The sequence below is a fragment of the Cricetulus griseus genome, chromosome 6 (assembly GCF_003668045.3).
Source record: "Cricetulus griseus strain 17A/GY chromosome 6, alternate assembly CriGri-PICRH-1.0, whole genome shotgun sequence".
In the NCBI taxonomy this organism is placed as follows: Eukaryota; Metazoa; Chordata; class Mammalia; order Rodentia; family Cricetidae; genus Cricetulus; species Cricetulus griseus.
The window spans coordinates 62763571-62783231 of NC_048599.1; the positions used below are offsets into that span (position 1 = coordinate 62763571).

The window sequence follows — 19661 nt, forward strand, 5'->3', positions numbered from 1 at the left end:
TGTTAATTAATTTTCCTACCATTATAGGATGAAGTAAAGGGAAAGGCAGGGTTGGAAATGGGCCTCCCAGGTCTGAGTCAAGGGAACATCTATAGAGTGCTCAGTCCTTCTGCAATCCAAGGAATGCATTGGTGCAAAGATGGGGCTCCTGTCTCTGCCTCCACCCTGTCAGAGTTCTATGACTCAGCAAGAGAAACAGCAGTGAAATTCCTTTACAGACCACCTAGCCACAGGTAAAAGAGAAAGTTCCAAGGAAAAGATGGCAATTTGATAGATTAACAAAGTCAAAATGGGGGAGGTGTTTAAATGACATAACTGGGCAGAGCACCGGGGATCTGAAGCAAGTGGGAGACACAAAGAAAGTTCACCTCAGGTGAGTGACAGGGTTGCTGAGCACAGGTGAGCTCAGGAGCGCTAAAAGAGGCTGAGGAGAAGATGAGGTGGAAACACCAGGTTTCTGCCTCTTTGGGGGTCCTGTGTTCCTACTAGTCAAGTATGTGATATGAAAAGAGAAACACACGTCACACACCCGCTTAGGATGGGGGATCTGCAGCACATCTGTCTCTAAGGTAACCACTGCATGAGAAGAGCCAGTACCAGAATCTCCTTTTCATGAGTTAAAATGTTTATTCCACCCAATGTATATGTGAAAGCCTGTAATTCCAACCAAAGCCAAAGGTGGCAAAAGCAACCTGAATAGTTATTTCTGATGGACAGACACTTCCATCCCACCCCCAACCCCATCTTTCTTCCTTCCTTTTTCCTTCCTCTCAAACTATGTAGCCCTGGCTAACCTGGCACTTGTTATGTAGATAAGGCCTCAAACTTACAGAGATGCCAGTGCCTCTGCCTCCCTAGTGCTGGGATTAAAGGCATATATCATCACCCCAGCACTTCCCTTTTTAAGGCAATATTTTTCTGGACATATCAAAATTACAGAAAATAGTTTTGAAATGAATTTTTGGTAGAATTTTCCTCTCAGTTGCAACCTTTCCATGGCTTCACTCCATCCTAGCAGGAAAATAATGATTTCACTGCCTGTTGCAAGGTTAGAGAAGATCAAGGACATCAGACAAGAAGGTCTCTCACTTGCATCCCCAAGTTGAAATAAGACCATAGGATGAACACCTGAAATCTAAAAAGCTTTGAAACTCCAAACTTCTTGTGTACCCCCATGAGTTTCAGAATTTGAATCATTTTGGGTTTGGGGACTGGGGTAGTTCATTTGGGGAAAAATCTTTCAAAAAATCCCCAAATACAAACAAATAAAAAAAGTTCTGTATGTTAACACTGATGGTCCCCAACATTTTAAACAATAGCCAATGAACGTAAATTTACCTTCTTACCTTGGGCTTCATATCAGGATATTAACCTTCATTGCTGCCTCTTTTCAAGATTCCCCTCCCCCCCACCCCTTCCAGTCCCATACTTTTGGTTTTGAGCCTAGCCTTTAATGTCTGAGCCATCTCTCCGATCCCAGTCCTGTATTTATATATAATATGCTTTTCATTGAACTGCTATAAGCAAAAGAATGCAGAGCAAGTGGAGAGCCAAACTAACTTTAAATCTGTCTACCAAGGCAGTATAGGGAGCTATTGGATGAACATTGTTTTCAGGACTACTCAAGCATTCCTAGGGTGGTAAGGGATGAGCTGAACTCAATGAGCACAATCTATCAATTTAAAAAAACTGTCAGTGATCTGTCTGTCTGTCTATGCTTTTTGTCAATAAGAACACTAGGAAGAGCTTTCTTGATAAAAGTAAATACAAAGAACATATAGTAAAGATGGAGGTTTGGACATTTATTATTCTCAAAAAGTCTAATGCTTTTTCTCATTTTTATCCATGAATTTTTTTTTTTTTTAGGTTGTCCATGCAACTAGCCCCCAGAGCTCCAACCTCTGGCTTCTGCAACTTTTCCTAATGAGTCCCTAGGTCCCTATTTCCTGCTTGCCAGCTGAGTGAGGCTGGGACTCTTACACTGTAGCTGTCAGTCTTAGCAAGTTTGGAGCTGGTGAATTGGGAAGTTGAATTGGGAAGAGATTATTCAATTGGTGTGTCCCAGAAATGAGGACAGCTGATCACAGCACATGCCCTGCCTGAGAGGTCCCCCTGTACCTCTCAGGCAGCACTCATGGTCATCCCTGGATACCAGGTACATGGTAAATGCTCATGAACTTTGTTGAACAGTAGTGAAGGGATGCTGGCTTTGATATGAATGAATTAATCTTGAGTAGATCACGTTTTTTTTCCCTGAGTCTTGGCTTTTCTGACCCATTTGAAATGCTTTCACTTTCCCAGAGGAATGGTTAGCCTCAAACACATTAATGAATGGGGAAGTGCTGTACCAATGCAGTACATTACAGAAGCTGCTGCTAGTAAATATGAGGAAAAGCATTCCTCTGTTTATGTGTTCCCACTGTTCATGGGAGAGAGGCAGACAGACAGACAGACAGACAGACAGACAGACAGACAGACAGACAGGGAGGGAGGGAGGGGGGAGGGGGGGAGGGAGGGAGGGAGGGAGGAAGAGAGGGAGACAAGAAGGGAGGGAGGTTGGTTCCTGATAGTCTGAAGAATGCTTCCATAAGAAGCACACAAAAAATCCAATTTCCTACCAACTCTAAGATGTTGGGTCACGTCCTCAGGTCTTGCTTGTTGTTGTTATTATCATTATTATTATTTGTGTTCCATCTCTTATTTCCACCTTCAGCCCCTCACATTAGTCTGCATACTGTGTGGGTTCTGGCTCCTCTTCCTGACAGGAGGCGCACACTCTGGAAGGACTGTGCCTCTGTGGAAGCTATTCTGGATCCTTTGAGAGGCATGCACAACTCTGCAGAAGTGACCTGGGGTGCCTCACTCCATTTCTAGTCCCATGACTGACTTCCACACTCTCACATCTCCTATCTTCTGGTCTTTCCTGTTTTCAGTACACTGACAAAAAGACCAAAAATACACTCAAAATGGGAGAAAATCAGAGCAAAGGAAGAGGGCCTGGACACACACACACACACACACACACACACACACACACACCCATCCACCCATCCATCCAAATAAGAAGCACTCGTCAAGTACTGATGTAACTGCTTGCCTGTTCCTAATGCTCCCGGAAGAGGGCCTGGACACACACACACACACACACACACACACACACACACACACACACACACACCCATCCACCCATCCATCCAAATAAGAAGCACTCGTCAAGTACTGATGTAACTGCTTGCCTGTTCCTAATGCTCCCAATGCTCAGACCTAGTAAGGGAGAGAGCCCAGTTCTGATGGAGCAGTTGCAAAGACTCCACAAGACAGTGATTGTGCGGTGAAAAATGAATAACACTCAGATGAATTCTTTGAGAATCTACACAACATGTGAGATCCAAGGAAGCCTGATGAGCTGAGGTGCTCTCTAAGCCCATGTCTCCATGTGATGTAACAGAAGGCACTGTAGGTGAGATGGTTTTAAGTCAGTAGGGCAATACAAACATACTGTTTGCTTTTCATCATATGGTTTGTCTTAATCACAAACTAAAAACTCATTTAGAATGCTGTATACAACGTCATGTTTATATCGGTATCGCATGTTGCTTGCTTGAAATAGTATACATTAAAATTAAGAACAGAAATCCAAGTTAATGGTCAAAGACAACCAATAACAAAATGACTAAATTAGAGTTGTCAAACATCATTTAATATGTATATTTCTTTATTTTTGGACCAATAATTATTAAAACTACAGTGATATGAGTGTTTACGACTTCCTCTGGAAAAATCCAGCTCAGAGCATTTATTTCAGCCTGAGAAGAATCCCTGGCCATCTCCATGCGATGGCCTAGTGACTTTATATCCTCCTGTCAAACCTCAGCAGTTTTATTTGTCATGATACATGCTAGAGAAGGTTGGAGGTTAAAGTTGAGAGGAGGGGCAACAGGAAAATCCACTCCTTTAACATATCGGGTCTGTGGGCAGTCTGTGAACTTTACAAGTCTGCGGCTGATGATACTTTCTAAAAAAAAAACAAAACAAAACAAAACAAAAAAAAAACAGGTCCTCAAATTGGAAGTCAGCTGGATCCAGTAAAAAAACCTACTTTGAAATAACCCTGAGGGTTAAAAAGAATAAAAGCCTTACTTTTTAAGTATCTGAGTCTGAGATCTGGGGAAAGTGAAATTGCTAAGCTTCAGTTTTCTTTGTGGTTCCACTGAAAGGCAGCTGACATGAAGGGGCAGAAAGGAAAAATGAAAATAGAAAGTAAAAGTCCATGTGGGGCAAAGCTCTCGTGGGCTGTTGGGCAAGGAGATCTGCTCTTAGGCACTGGCGTCTGCCCTCCACAACACCTTTGGATTCTCGGTAGTGTCACACTGAACACAGAGTGCTGCACCACAGCAGGCAGTTATCCTAAAGTCCAAGCTGAGACGCAGGAATGTCTGCAAAAACATCTCACTGCCATAAAAGCCCGCCTCAACTCAGCACACGCTGCTTTACTTATGGTTACTCCCCAGCTCCAGTATCACGGTCTACCTTTTGCCAAATGTGTATTATATACATATGTGTACATATATTTGTTCTTTAAGGTATTTAATGTTACTTATATTCTCCTCTATTGAGCATTTTAACATGAACACTGTTAAACTGTGTTGACAAAACAGCTCACATTTAGAGTACTTCATCTACGCTTGGACTTGTATTTAAGAGGCAGACACATGAGGATCATGAGTTCAAAAGTATCACTGAACCATTACAGAAAACCAGGTCACATTGAACAACAAACAACAAAATTACAAGAGAATTTGTAAAAATATGAAAAAGAAAACCAGGAACACTTCATTACCTTTGAACCTTACTTGGAAAGTATGATCACACATACTTTAAATAAACTGGACCACTTAGTTGGTGGGGATACCATTCTATACATTACAACAGAAAAATACCTATCACTAAGTAAAAGCACAATAGAAGATGAGCAAAAGCCACAAAAGGAATATAAGGACCACGAGATAAGTTTCACTAACTGGACTTTCCACACACATCACACTTTAGTATCTACCTCAAATGTTTAAAAACATAACCACAATACCATTATTTCCACCCTCAGTCTTCAGTGAACATGGTAAGCAGTTTACTTCCTTCAAGGCTAAGATGAAAAACAAATGAAATTTGATTTTTTTTTTCTTGAAGCTGAAGACAATTGTGATGTCTAAAATCTTTACCAAATCATTTACATTAATAGGGTTTTTCCTCTTGTATGAGTTTGTCCCTATTTCTTGACTTCAAAAATGACATAAATAGGTTTTAAAATATTTATAGCCCTAGAGACATGGCTGGGCAGTGAAGAAATGTTCATTCCCAGGACCAAGGCATGATTTTTGACAACTTCCTATAATTCCTGCCACAAGGAGATCCAAAGGTTTAATGTTCTCAGGGACCAGAATGCACATTCACATAAGCACACATACACATACTAACATCACAGAATTACAAAGAAAACAACTCTTTTTGTTTGTTTGTTTGTTTGTTTATTGACTCTTCCATGAGTCAATAATTTTTGACTCATGGAAGTTCTTTTCTTGTAATAATTCATTCCTATAACACAGCTGTTGAGGCATCTAATGGCTTACCTACAGAGTTTTTCTTCATCACAAGTTGGTTCTTGTAACACAAAACAAGCATGCAAGCTTGAAGTCAGAGAAATCAGTCCTTCTAAGTTGGTGGTATCCATTGGGAAGATTTAGAAAATGTTGCCCAGTTGGAGGAAATATGTTATAGAAGGCAGGCTTGAGAAATTACATTCACACACCATTTCCAGTCTCTGCTTCATGCTGCAGTTTCTTAGCCTCCTGCTTTCACTGCCATTTCTGACACTTGTTACCATGCCACTTTCATGGTGATCCTGTATCCTTCTGCTGTTGAGGTATATAGTCTTGTGAGAATTTAATGATCATCAATGCACTTTATGATGTGATGATTTACACTGCTGCTTTTCTTTGAGACTTCTATATACATCAAAATATCTTCAGAGGCAAATTTATATCAGCATACACATGAAAAGTCCCTTCCGTGTCTTGGAGAACTCTGACAATGTTCAATATTATTATCTTCCAGTTTGTAGCCTATAGCAATGAGGTTCATATAAGTCTCCAGCATCACATCTTTTGCAGAGATTCGCCCGTGAAGGATCTAGCAAAGCCCACTTTTCCTGAGTGAGGTCAACAGGCACATCATTATAGGTCACTGCATCATGTCATGATTTCCAGCTTGTCCATGCTCTCTGCTTTGTTCCCTGCAGCAGCAGCCAAAACCGCTGGCACCAGCTTCTCTTCAAAGGCAAAACTATACATATATTTGAATACTCTCATGTTTGTAAGACTCTATGTTCACTCATTTTCAAGACGGGGTGCATATGAGAAGATGAAAGGGAACCGAACAGATCCTAATCATTAAAAAAAAAAAAAAAAAAAAGTGGCGGCACAATAGAACCAACCCCGTTAGTGCATGTGTGGGTGTGCCAGGCCTGAAGTTGTGAACATGGGAGAGCTGCCCCATTTCTCATCTGTCTTGTGGCTGCAGGGGTGGTGGGAGTGGGGAGGAAGCTCTCCCCTCTGCCCACCAATGCCTGGAGAAGGTAGGAGAGGTGGCCCTGTAGTCCTAAGAGCAGGAGAGCTATCCCATCCCCACCAGCTGCAACATGGGAAAGCAGGCCCTGTACCTCACCAGAACAGCACAACAGATCCAACCCTGTTAGCGGAGGTGTTGGTGTGGCACCCCTGAAATTGTAAGCATGGGATAGCTGTCTAGATTCCCCATCTGGTGGAGCAACCCTGCAGCTGCCCAGGTCCAGGCCCAGACTCAGGGTATGACTTGGCCTGCCCCAATATCTATACCATCTATGATCTGCTGAAACATATGAAGACCTGGCCCATAGACCCAAAGCTGCAGGATGCCCACAACACAGGGAATATCCAAGGAGAGTCCTATTGGGTCCCAGCAATGAAGTGTAGTGGAGACCAGGGGCCAAGAACCAGAACAATGACTCTGAGTAAACACTTGTAAACAGAAATGTATGGACCAAGGAGTATACGGGTGACTTGTTGGATCACACTGCAGCTTCCATGATGAGGTTTTAATTCCTTGCCTTTTTCATTTTTTAATTTTTCTCATTTTATTTTCTTCATTTTTTCTCTTGGATTTTGCTTTATTCTGGGGGGACATGGAGGGGCGAAGATTGAGTATGAAGGGACGGGGAAAGAAAGGGATCAAGAATCATGATGTGAAAAACACATAGAATAAATAAATTTCACCAATAAAAAAATCTGGTACTTACAGAATTATTTTTGTCAAAGTGGTAGGAAGCAGTTATACCATACTAAATAGTTACAAAATTAAAACAATTCTTGTTACACGGGTAAACTTATTTTCTCCACAGCATAGATTAAGGTTCAATACTAAGTGTCTTAAACTTCACTCCAAACATTATATATGTAATCACTGTCGGCTAACTACAAAGACTGCATCTCTGACATACTTTAAAAACCTCTCTGCTTAATTTTAACAATGGAACTCACACATCCTTTTAAGGAAGTAATCAACTTTATGAACGAAAGGAAGAAAACACAGCTTTTGGGAAAGATGCTCATGAAACAACATGGAGTAAATGAAAACCTAGGACAGCCAAACCAACATAATGGCTGCTTCTTCTATGTACCACTCTGGTAATTAGACATAAATGCTTTACAAATACATGTACTGGGCTGGCAACACAGCTCAGTGGGTAAAGCTGCTGGCTGTAGAAGCCTAGGGACCTGAGTTTTTTTATTTGTTTCCCAGAGGTGGAAGGAAAGAAATCAACTTAGCAAAGCTGTTCTCAGACCTCCACATGTATGCTGTGGCATGCCTATCCCCTCCCACACCAACACACTAATTATACAGCTAGATATGCTGGTCACAAGAGTTATGGGAGCTCTTAACTTTTGTTTAGAGACATAACAAACACTTTGTAAACACTGTCACTTGCTTAACTCTAACAAATGCATTTTTATTACAAAAAAGTCAAATGTTCAATAACAACAGTTAGAACAACTAGAAAATGGAAAATGTTCCTGCAACTTAAACACATTTCACTGAAAACTCCTGGTAGTGCTGCCTTGCTTCCCCTTCTAGAAGCTCCAAGGCACATATGGATACGTGCATGTGCACACGTATTTATATACCAAGTAGGTGACAGGCACTTTTGGTTTGGTCTGTTTCTGTTTGACACAGATGAAATGCTAAGGAAAAGAAGTCAGTATTCCAGACTTCTAAGGAAGGCTGTGTACAAAGAGGTTGGGTTCCCAACAGGGAAAGTGAGCTACATGGTACTCAGTGCTCTGAGCTTAGCCACTCCTATGATCAATGCTTCATTATTGAGGCCAGATTTAGCAGAGAAGACAAGGACTAGTCAGTCTCTCAGTTCTGATGCTTCTCTTTCCCACCTTCACTGAACTACTTTTACTCTGTTTCATATTTAACAACAGTACTTTGGATCCCCAGAAACCTTGTAAATGCCGGGTGTGCATCATGGTCACCTGTAATTATTGCTTGGGAAGGTGGAGCCAGGGCATCCCCAGAGCAAGCTGGCCAGCAAGACTAGCCATATTGATGCTCTGGGTTTGAGTGAGAGACTACCAGTGCATAAACTGGAAAGCAGTTGAGCTCAATTCCCAACATCAACACCTACATGCAAACACACATGTATGAGCACCCACACACAAACAGGTACCCACATTTATATATACATGCACACTGTATATACATTAGGGGGGAAAAACCCAACAAATCAGAACTCAGATATCCAAACAAGGTAAAAGTATATATAGGATATTTGTGCATATTTCTATGATTTGAAAATTTGTACTGAGCAATATATTTAAGAGTTAACGTAATACAAGTCAAATTAATACTTAATTAATACTTAACATTGACCAAGAGCATGTAAAAGCAATGCATTTGTAATTAAGTTTTGTTTTCAAAGATTTATTTTTATTTATGGATATGGGTTCTTGTGCCCGTGTGTATGCACGTATGTGTGTTGGTGCTCACAGAAGCCAGAGATATGGGATCCTTTGCAGCTGGAGTTACAGGAAGTTGTGAGCAGCTTGATGTGAGTGTTGGGAACTGAACTCTGCTTCTCTGACAGGGCAGCAAGGGCTCTTAATCCCTGGGCCATCTTTCTAGCTCCACCAACCATTCATAATTATTGGTAGGTGCATGGCTTGTGCTAAAGACAGAGTAACACTGATGAGGAAACACACTGATTCACAGCTGTTTTGAAGGCTTCACAGACTGGTACTCTGGAGGTATTTCCAGCGACTCTATCATATTTTTAGAAAGGGATGGCTGCTTAACCTAAGAGCTCACAACTAGATTCTTCAGATTATAATGTTTACCAAAGTTGAGGAAAATCTTAAGGAAATTTAAAAGAAGCCATGATGGGCTCACCTAGCCAGCATCATGTTTTTGTAAGTTTAGCACTTATCACCAATTGGGTGTTTAACGGAGAACAATGATAATTTTACTTATCATTTATAGTGACCTAGCTGCAAGCAAGTAACAAACCAAATACTTAAAGTACTAAGTACTTATGAATATTTTATGGTGAAAGCGAATCACTTCTTTTTACATATGCTTAAGAAATAGCAATCCCTACCTCTTTCATTTTATTATAACCCATTAGAAAACTCTGATGTTTAAATTGTCTACATATTGGCTAAGCTGAGAGATACATGTATTATAATGTGGTCAGACTCTGGAGAATGCAGACTGGAACACAATCATGTATTTACCCTTTCTGCTTGAAGGCTAAAGAATATGTGTAAACATATGAAAAAGAGTAAGACTTCAAGTACAGTGTTCATCTGGAGATGAAGGAAGCTAGTCATTAGTTGTATTAAGGACAATGAACATGTACTAGAAAATCTTCATACTACAGATAAGTCTTATAGTTCAAATATCAAATGCCTCAAATTCCTTATGACTAAGCAGAAGTATACACAAATCGGCTATACACTTAAGGTCATTGGCATCCATTCCAAACTTTCAAAGTCTGAACTGGAAACGTAGAGGGATCCAAGTCCATTTGGTAGAAAGACACTCAACTCAAACACTTCCTCAACCTTTCGTTGCCACAGTTTGACAGAGAGTCTTAACTGCTCTTTTTACTACAATTTGGAAGTATTCATTCATTGACTCATTTACTTTTTGTTTTTCTCATTCTAGCATGAGCATTCCACAGGCAGGCTTCATACTTGTTGTTACAATCCTGGTGCTCAGAATACAACTATTGAATGGGTGAAGATAATTCCTGTCTTAGTTAGGGTTTCTATTGCTATGATGAAAAATCAAGACCAAAGTAACTTGAGGAGGGAAGGGTTTATTTGGCTTACATATCTGCATTGCAGTCCAACCTCTGAAGGAAGTCAGGACAGGAACTCAAAGAGGGCAGGAACCTAGAGGCAGGAGCTGATGCAGAGGCCATGGAGGAATGCTTCTTACTGTCTTGCTCACTGTGGCTTGCTCAGCCTGCTTCTTATAGAACCTAGGACCACAAGTCCTGAGATGACACAACCCACAATGGGCTGGGCACTCTAATTAAGAAAATGCCCTACAGCTGGATCTTATGGAGACATTTTCTCAATTGAAGTTCCCTCCTTTCAGATGACTCTAGCTTGTGTCAGTTGACATAACAGTAGTCAGAACACTACCCTAGCCTCCAATGACTTCTCATTAATTTGTTAGTTAGACATGCCAATTGAAATGCCATTGCATAGCCTCTGGGAGTTAAGTGGTCATTGGATATAATCAAAGAGACATTGAGATCCAATAATTCTTGGCTTCTCAACAAACAGGGAATGGAGGCTAATGTTCCTAGCTGGTATTTTCTCTGTTCTGGGGTTTGGAAATAGAATGTATAAAAGGCAATGGTGAGAGGTGGTAAAATATCTAAGCAGGGCATTAGGTCATTAATCCCCTGAAGGGATTAATGCTGTTTGCTGGAAGAGGGTCTGGTGGAGTAAGAATGTTTTTATCCCTGTTAGAATGGATATTATAAAAGGAAGAAGGATATTCCCCCACAGGCCCTCCTTCCTGTCTTGTCCTGTGCCATCTCCCTTCTGCGTATGACCTATGACCTCCACTTGCCTGGTATGATGTAGCCATAGGCCTCTCTAAAACAAAGAGATTCCTGCACTAGTTCTTTACCTCCAAAGCTCTGAGCTAAACAAACTCACTTTTTTTTTTCATAAAATGCCTAAGTTTTTTTTTTTTTAACTTTACATCCATGTGTGTATGTATGTACTGTATATATACTTATACATGGATGGAGGTTAGAGGGCAACTTTAGGGACTAAGTTCTTTCCTTCCAGAAAATAGCTTCTAAAGACTGAACTCATGCTATCAGCTGTGGTGACAAGATATTTTACCTACTGAGCCATTTACCAGTCTTGGGTATGTAACACTGTAGGATATACCCTTATTGGAGCAACCAGAATATCCAAGTGGCTGGTGGGTAGTGGCCAGGACCAACCACCCATCAGTCAGTCAGTTGCTGTCTCCTCTAATGTATCCATCTCTAAAGAGCCTGCTAGGAAAGTGCAGCTGCCTTGTTCTATATACTCACTGCACAACTCCTTTTTAATAAATACCCATATTAGAGTGAAAAACTGATTTCCCCACTAGATGCAAAGAATGAATAAAAGTATACAAAGTCTCTACTGTCAATCATCTTGTGAGGGATTTCATGAAGGTCCAGTAAACTGCAGGAAAATGGAGAAAACTAAAATGCTTCTTTTTTTCCTTCCTTTTATTACTAAAACCCAAAATGGTTAAAAATGAAAAATAAAACATGAAAGGCAGCAAATTTACGTAGTGTCATGGTTTCCAAGATCTAAAGTTAGAGGCATGTCCGTTCATTAGAGTTACTTAGGACGCAGGAAAATAGAGGAAAGCAATATGAAACCCATCTGTAAGGTGGAGAGAGCATGGAGGGAACATTTCCTCAGAGCTCTGGGGAGAATCCAGGCATAATGACCTCCATCTTAGACCATCATCTTTCAGAGCCAAGAAGGAAAACATGCGTTGCATAGCCCCATCCTCACCCCTGCCCAGGGCATTCTGTTACAACAGTCCTAGAAAATTAACACACCTGGATAGGTCTGCTCCACTCTCTGTGGTGGTTCAATTGCCTACTTGCCAGGATATAGGATCACCTAACACAGAAACCTCCTGACTGGATTAACTGAGGGAGGAAGACCCACCATAAACATGACAGGTGCCATTCCATGGGCGGATGTCCCTGACTAAATAAAAGGAGAAAGTGAGCCTAAGAATTCACCGCTTTGGTTTCTGATGTCATATCTGGCCACAAGCTCCTCCTGCCGTGACAACCCCACTCTGATGGACTACATCCTCATACTGAGCAGAAGCAAACCCTTCTTCCCATCAGTTGCCTTTCATCAGGTCTACTGCTGTAGCAACAAAAAAACTGATGGCACTCTTTGGTGTGGGTCCCTTGTAAACCTAAATCATACCTTACAAGTGGGAAATCACCATTATCACTATTTGATGAAGACAGTGAAGGAAGCTAGTTTGTAAAGATACTCAGAATTTATATTGACATGGAAATTTTCTATGACCCAAACGTGGAAGTAAAGTTCTGCTTCTACAAGGGTCTCTGAGTGCAGCAATAAGTGGGCATTCTGAGTCTACACACATACTTTATATGCTACCATACAAATCCTTTTAAAGTGCATCCTACAGAGGATGAAGGTTTCTGGTGTTTCGTGTGTGTGTGTGTGTGTGTGTGTGTGTGTGTGTGTGTGTGTGTGTGTATCTATCTGTCTGTCTGTCTGTCTGTCTGTCTGTCTGTCTATATCTCACATGAGGATTAGATTGAGATGTAGAGAAACATAAAAATCTTAATTCCAAATATTGAAGAATTAAAAGATTTAGTCATTCTGGGTTTGTGTGTGTGTGTGTGTGTGTGTGTGTGTGTGTGTGTGTGTGTGTGTGTGTGTGTCTGTCTGTCTGTCTGTCTGTCTATCTATCTATCTATCTATCTATCTATCTATCTGTCTGTCTATCTATATCTCACATGAGGATTAGATTGAGATGTAGAGAAACATAAAAATCTTAATTCCAAATATTGAAGAATTAAAAGATTTAGTCATTCTGGGTTTGTTTTGCTTCCAGGTCTAAAACTTTGACCTGAGTAGGGGCTGCACATGCAGAAATACTCCTTGCTTCCAGGGCCACTACAGTTATCCCTTTGAATTCTGTGATCAAAGAGGATGCTATTAAGCTCTCTGACCACCTGACTTAATGTCAGAGATCAAGTCCCAGGTCCATGTGCACGCAGGGCGAGCACCATACCACTGAGCTATATCTGCAGCCCACGCAAGCTCTTGAATTATGAGAACTATGGTGAGTTAAGATGGCCAAATGGATGTGCCATCTCCTTGCAGACAGTTTAGCAGTTGTAGCCCAGCCCACCCTTTCCTCATTCACAACCCACCACTGATGCTTTTCTTTTTTGTTAGTATTCCACCCAAGAGTTCACAACAGGTATTAAGGAAGAGATGCTAAGGAACTGTAGGGCTAAATAAAGATAAACATGCTTCATTCATGTAGACTTCTCAGGCCCTTAGTACTCTAAAGCAGTAGGCAGAAGGCAATACTTCCCTGACTAACTTGACTACCAGCTTTTTGTTGTTGTTGTTGTTGTTTTTTTTTGTTTGTTTGTTTGTTTGTTTTTTTTTTTTTTAAGACAAAGTTTCTCTGTGGCTTTGGAGGCTGTACTGGAACTAGCTCTTGTAGACCAGGCTGGTCTCGGAGATCCGCCTGCGTCTGCTTCCTGAGTGCTGGGATTAAAGGTGTGAGCCTCCACCACCACCACCACCGGGCGACTACCAGCTTTTTTGGGAAAGCATTTTGAAAACACAGTAGTCATTGATGTTCTGACCCAAGCAAGCTCATTTTTCATACAAAATGAAATTTCTATTTTTGTTAAATACAGATCTTTGTGGTAATTATAACATTTAAGATGGGATTCAAATGGAATTAGAAAAGAATAAGACCACATGATACGGTATTGGAAAATAAAATTTTCCATTTTTGTTGGATATGATATGTTAGGAGAGGCCAACACTATGTATCCTTTGAAATTCAAGAGAATAATTTTGTATAATTCCTAACAATCAAAATTGAAATAAGAAGGCACATATTTATTTCCAGCTGGATCCAAGACACCATTTCCTCCTTTGCTTTAATTTGTAACATTTGGAGTATTTGTGCAGTAAATTCTGAAGCCAAAAATACTTGCCAGTAACAGTTAATGTATATTTCCCAGTGCTTTTTGTATGGTATCTGATCAACTAATCACAATATAGTCTTAAACTTACTATAACACCATGTGAAACAATAACACAGCTACTCTTATTCATGTCAGTCTGTTTCTCTCAGAAACTACAGTCCATTTCCTGATAAAGAATAAGGAAGAAGGGCCAACCTGTCTTAAATTCTCTAAGTTACAAAGTTCAAAGACTGATGACTGTTCCCACAGTACACAACATCAGAGCTGTAACATGCCCTCCAAGTAGGAGAAATTGTGGGGATGTCAAATGTTGGAAAATGACCCAAGTTGTGCCATTAACATTGGCACCCTTCTACATTTGGAAACTACATTGTGCTTGCAAAAAGTAGGCCTTTCCCTTTATCCCACAGCCATCCATGAGGGGCCTATTACCTGCCAGGCACTGTTCTAGTCTTGGGGACATAGCAGTAAACAAATTTGATGAAAGTCTCCATTGCTGTAGAGTTTTTGTTCTAGCTGACCAAATCAAATCTAACATTGCAGCTCATGTTAGGAGATGAAAAGGCTTGTAAAGAAATAGCAAAAGGGAAGAGAGATGGAGGAGGCTGGCTAGAGAGGGCCAAGGTCACCTAAGAAGCTGACATTGCACCTGTCTTTTCATAGTAATCCATGAACCCACTTAGGGAAAGTGGTTTATGACAAAGGGCTTGGGGGTAATAATGAATATGCCCAATTTTATCAACAAGGAAGCCAGAATGGCTGGTACAGAGTAAGTGAGGTGGGGATATGATATAAGTAAGACATGGCCAGGGCAATGATGGGGAAGTACACGGTGTATAAAGCCTGGCTCCTATTTTGGATCACTAAGGAAGCACTGTAGAAATTTAAACAGAGGATGAATATTATCTGCTTTCTATTTAATGATCTGAAGGCTATGTTGAAAACAGATTGAAGGATCAAGTAGTAGAAGAAAGGAGACCAGCTAGGGGCTGCTTCAATAATCCAAATAATAATCCAAATAGGGATGATGGTGACCTGTGTTGAATGGTAGCAGAAGAGCTAATGAAAAACAGCTAGAAAAAAGTTATGTGTGGCAGACCTCTGTCTCATCAGAGAAGCAGGAAGCAAAGAGACAGTGACAGCTTTTCCAGACTATGAGAGGGGATTTAGCAACTCTTAGTAAGGGTGGACAGAAAGATGTGCAGCAGGTTGCACACACTCCTTTCTTTTTTTTTTTTCATTCATTTATTTAGTTCATAAAGTCATGCACAATTATGATACAGAATACAGTATGTTCACAATGGCATGGCTAAATTAAACCAATTAACATGTTATATCACACATATTCATCATTTTGTTTTGAGAACACTTAAAGTATACTATCTCACAAATTTTAAAATATAGCATATCGTTATCAACCATATTTATCATGCTCTCAGTAGACCTCAAGACTTCACAGAGTCCATGCCTCTTGTCCAACTGCAGTTTTATATCCTTAAACCAATCCTTTCCCCATTGTTAAAAGTCCCACATTGAAGCTTAATAGCCATAATTCTGCTCTCTGTTCCCATAAGTTCATCATTTCTAGGTTACACATAAAATTGAAATTGCACACACTCCTTTCTTAACGCAAGCTCTTAAGGGGGCTGCAGCCCTTGTTCCAAATATGTTTTGCAAAGCATCATGATGTTTAATTTCATCTCCAATGTGTGGATTTCTGGGGGGTTGAATTGTATGATTATTAAATGTCCATTACTTATAAATGAACTAATGTTAATTCATAAGACATTAACCTTACAAACAATCAATTCCAAGTGAAGGAGACAGCTGCTAAATGACATAGAAAGTGTATGGCTATAAATACTAAGCTAAAACATCTAGAGTTAATGTTACTGGAGCAGGATGTGGAATCTTCCCCTACTGTGTCTTATTATTGGCTACCAACTAAAAATAGTGCCTGACTATGGAAAAAACCAAGCCTTAAATTTTCAAAGTACAATAAGACAATACATATAGTCTTTAAATTTTAAAGTTGATCATATAATATGCATATATATGCATATGTATGTCTCTGGTAATTTTAGTGATTTAGGAAAATTAATCTCAAATAAAAATGATTTAAAATGGTTAAAGATATGTTCTAAGTATATATTAAGATAAACATATTTAAAATAATTGATATGATAGAATCATAATATGGAAATCCTTACTTAAAATGTCTCAGTATAGTCTACCAATTAGAAATAATATGTGTATTTCTATGCAAAGATCAACGTTAAATTTTAAAAGTACAGTAAAACTACATATCTTTGGTAATTTTAATGATTAATGCCTTAATTAAGAGATGGGGTGCATGGAGACACATGTAATAAACTGACATAATTCATCATATTGGAAAGAATCATATGATGAATGCATATATGCCCTGTGAATTATACAGCACACATGCAAATCAAACACTCATTATCACACAGAGGCATTCGTTTTTCCACAGCCCAAACATAACAAATCTTCCAGTGTCTCCAATCTACTGAGATACTCTTTCAAAACAAAGCAGCACACAACATCTTCTGCAGAATAGTAATTCAAAAGGAGAAAGTCACACACATGGCAACAGAGAGTGGACATTTTTAGCACTTGCATCTCTACATGAGCTAAACTAGGCACAAGTCCTTTATGTGTGTCTATTGTTCTATAGTGTCACTTTAAGTGGACACCCTGGAACTAGGGATTCCAATAAGGCTGTTAGATATAATGATAAATTAAAATTTATTCATTTATTCATTTATTCATTTCACTGTTAACAAACTCATCATGGTCTGGTAATAACACTGACCCACAAATAGTTTCTCAATGAAGGAGTCATTATTTAAAAACACAACTCTACCAGGAACATGGGTTTCAGTAAGGAAACCTCAGAGATCTACAGGACCTCCTGTAGTAGTTCAGTACTAATCCCTAGCATAGGTGTGGACTTTGGGAGCCCATTCCACATAGAGGAATACTCCCTGAGCCAAGACACACAGGGGTGGGCCTAGGCCCTATCCCAAAGAATACAATAGACTCTTATGACACCCTATGGAAGGCCTCACCATCCAGGGGGAGCAGAAAGGATATGTGATAGATAGGGTTTTAGTTGGGGAGGTGGTAGGGGAGGACGGGAGGGAGAATGGTACTGGGATTGTCATGTAAAACAATCTTGTTTCTAATTCAAATAAAAAAATCTGCAAAAAATTAAAATAAGAACACAACTCTCTGAGACTGGTTTGTCTTTGAGTGAAATGTCATAATTGACAGCAACTTAAACATGAATATATTCAGTGCTTAAACCCAGACTCATGCCTTCATGGAAGGGCAGACTGCCTTCCCAAGTCTTGACCCAGCAGGGCATGTTGTAGTGAGCTGTAAGCTCACAGACAGAAGCACCAGGCTTGGGCCCTTTAGAAGCTCCTTCCCATATATTCAACTTAACCCTTTCTAGTTGAACAGTACTAGAGGGTATATATTAATTGGGTTTTTGGACTGAACTTAGAGGAAAATAAAGAGCTTTAAAAATACATAAAACTTCTAAGAAACTAAAGTTGACTCAAAGCACCTGTGTTATTCTGATCCCTCCCCCTTAATGGGACAGCACAATGAAGTTTTATAACATTTTAAAGTTTTCTTGGAAATTTCAAACTCATTTTATCTTTTAATTAAACCTATTTCCCCAGGAAGGCTTTTAAGGCTCTCTACAAATGCCATGCATTTTCTTACTGCTGACAGTACTGAAAACTTCACTGGAGCACTTTATCCGTTAGTGAACAAGAAAGATCATACAATCACACGTGAAAAGACACCTTTTCACTCCTCTGGAGGTGTTTTCACATACTTGCCAACAGTTGTTACTAGAGCATACTATTGTTGTTACTAGAGTTGTTACTAGAGCATACAATTTTGATTGTTGTGATTATGTAAACAAGGTATCCGAAGATCACTTAGTCATGGATTTGAAGACACAATGAAATTCCTTCAAGTAAGAGGACTAACAGCAGAGTGTTAAGTGGAAATGGCTGCTTGTGTACTGCCTTATCTAACATGATGGATAGAAATGGAAAAAAAAATACATCCACTTCACTACACTTTGATACGAGTTTGTTAAATAACAAACTCATATCAAAAAGATATTTATTCTGAATCAATGTGTGCTTTCAGAATCACAGTTTTTTTTTTTTCAATTGTGTTGTTATTGTTTAAAGATAAAACCACCATAAAGCTATTTTGACAGTCAAGCATACAACAGACTTTGGAAACCATAGGGAATTACAATTTTCATTAAAATACATACCTACCTACACTTTCTGAGCAAGGTATAGCTAGGAATTACTATGTTTAATTCTAATACCCCTAAGTCAGAAGCTACATCTGTTATTAAAATGGTCTTTTGTAAAGCATGAGTAAGAAAAAACCAAACAAACCTTTAATACTTAGAAATACTTCGAAATTCATTTGCCAGAAAGATGAGTTTGAAATAACACATTTTTAGTCATTTAAAGAAACTCAGAGTTATTTTCCTATATAGAAGTTAGGTATTTTCTAGAGCTCAAAGAACTGTGTTTGTAGATTTTTTTTCTGTCACACTTTTAATAAATTTAATTTAATGGATAGAATTTTTTAGACTTTTTCTATATTAAAATTATTGAGTATACTGCTGGGTTAACACAGGACAATTAGAATTTGATCCTTTTGGCATAAACTTTGCAGAGTTTTCAAAAAGTATGTTTAAGTTATTTTATATGATCTAAAACAGATATCAGAATTATAGCAATACTAGAAGATATAAGATGTTATGTATTTACATAAGAACATTTGAGTAAGATTAATAATTAGGTTTTTTAAAGAAAAAAATCAAATTATATCAAAAGTATAGACTGCCTTCTCTCAAATACCTACTTCCTAATTTTATAACTCTCTTTAAATCTTTCTCTCAACTTAACATATTTTGCTGAAATATTTAAAGGAAGTATCAGGTGTCAAGTCACTCATCCCCTACATATTTTTTAGTGTCTGCCTGGGGTTACTTTATTTGACATAATTACATACATAGTTTCTCACATAATTTCACAATGATACTGTCATGTTTAACAAAATTAACCGTAATTTCTAGAATTCACAGCAGCTATACTAAATATTCAGTCACTGTCTCCACAATGTATTCTGCAGTCCATTTGATGGAATCAGGTGCAACAAGGTTGGCTGCATTTGGTTATAATGTCACTGGGCTCTAGCCTGGTACCCTCCCTCGATGTCCTGGTTAATCTTCCAGTTAATC

At 39.3% G+C, this 19661-nt stretch overlaps 1 protein-coding gene across 8 annotated transcripts in view; it reads right to left on the reverse strand.

Moving 5' to 3' along the window:
* The window catches only part of Cdin1 (CDAN1 interacting nuclease 1), a 213756-nt gene that overhangs the window by 58896 nt on the left and 135199 nt on the right, over positions 1–19661 (reverse strand). The window contains exon 12 of one of the 8 annotated variants that reach the window (XM_027422253.2): positions 5336–6439. The exons of the other annotated variants lie outside the window; for them this stretch is intronic. Coding sequence (XP_027278054.1) covers positions 6394–6439 — 46 coding nt within the window. The 3' untranslated portion in view covers positions 5336–6393. Of the gene's footprint in view, positions 1–5335; positions 6440–19661 lie in introns of those variants that run through there. 8 annotated transcript variants of the gene reach the window in all.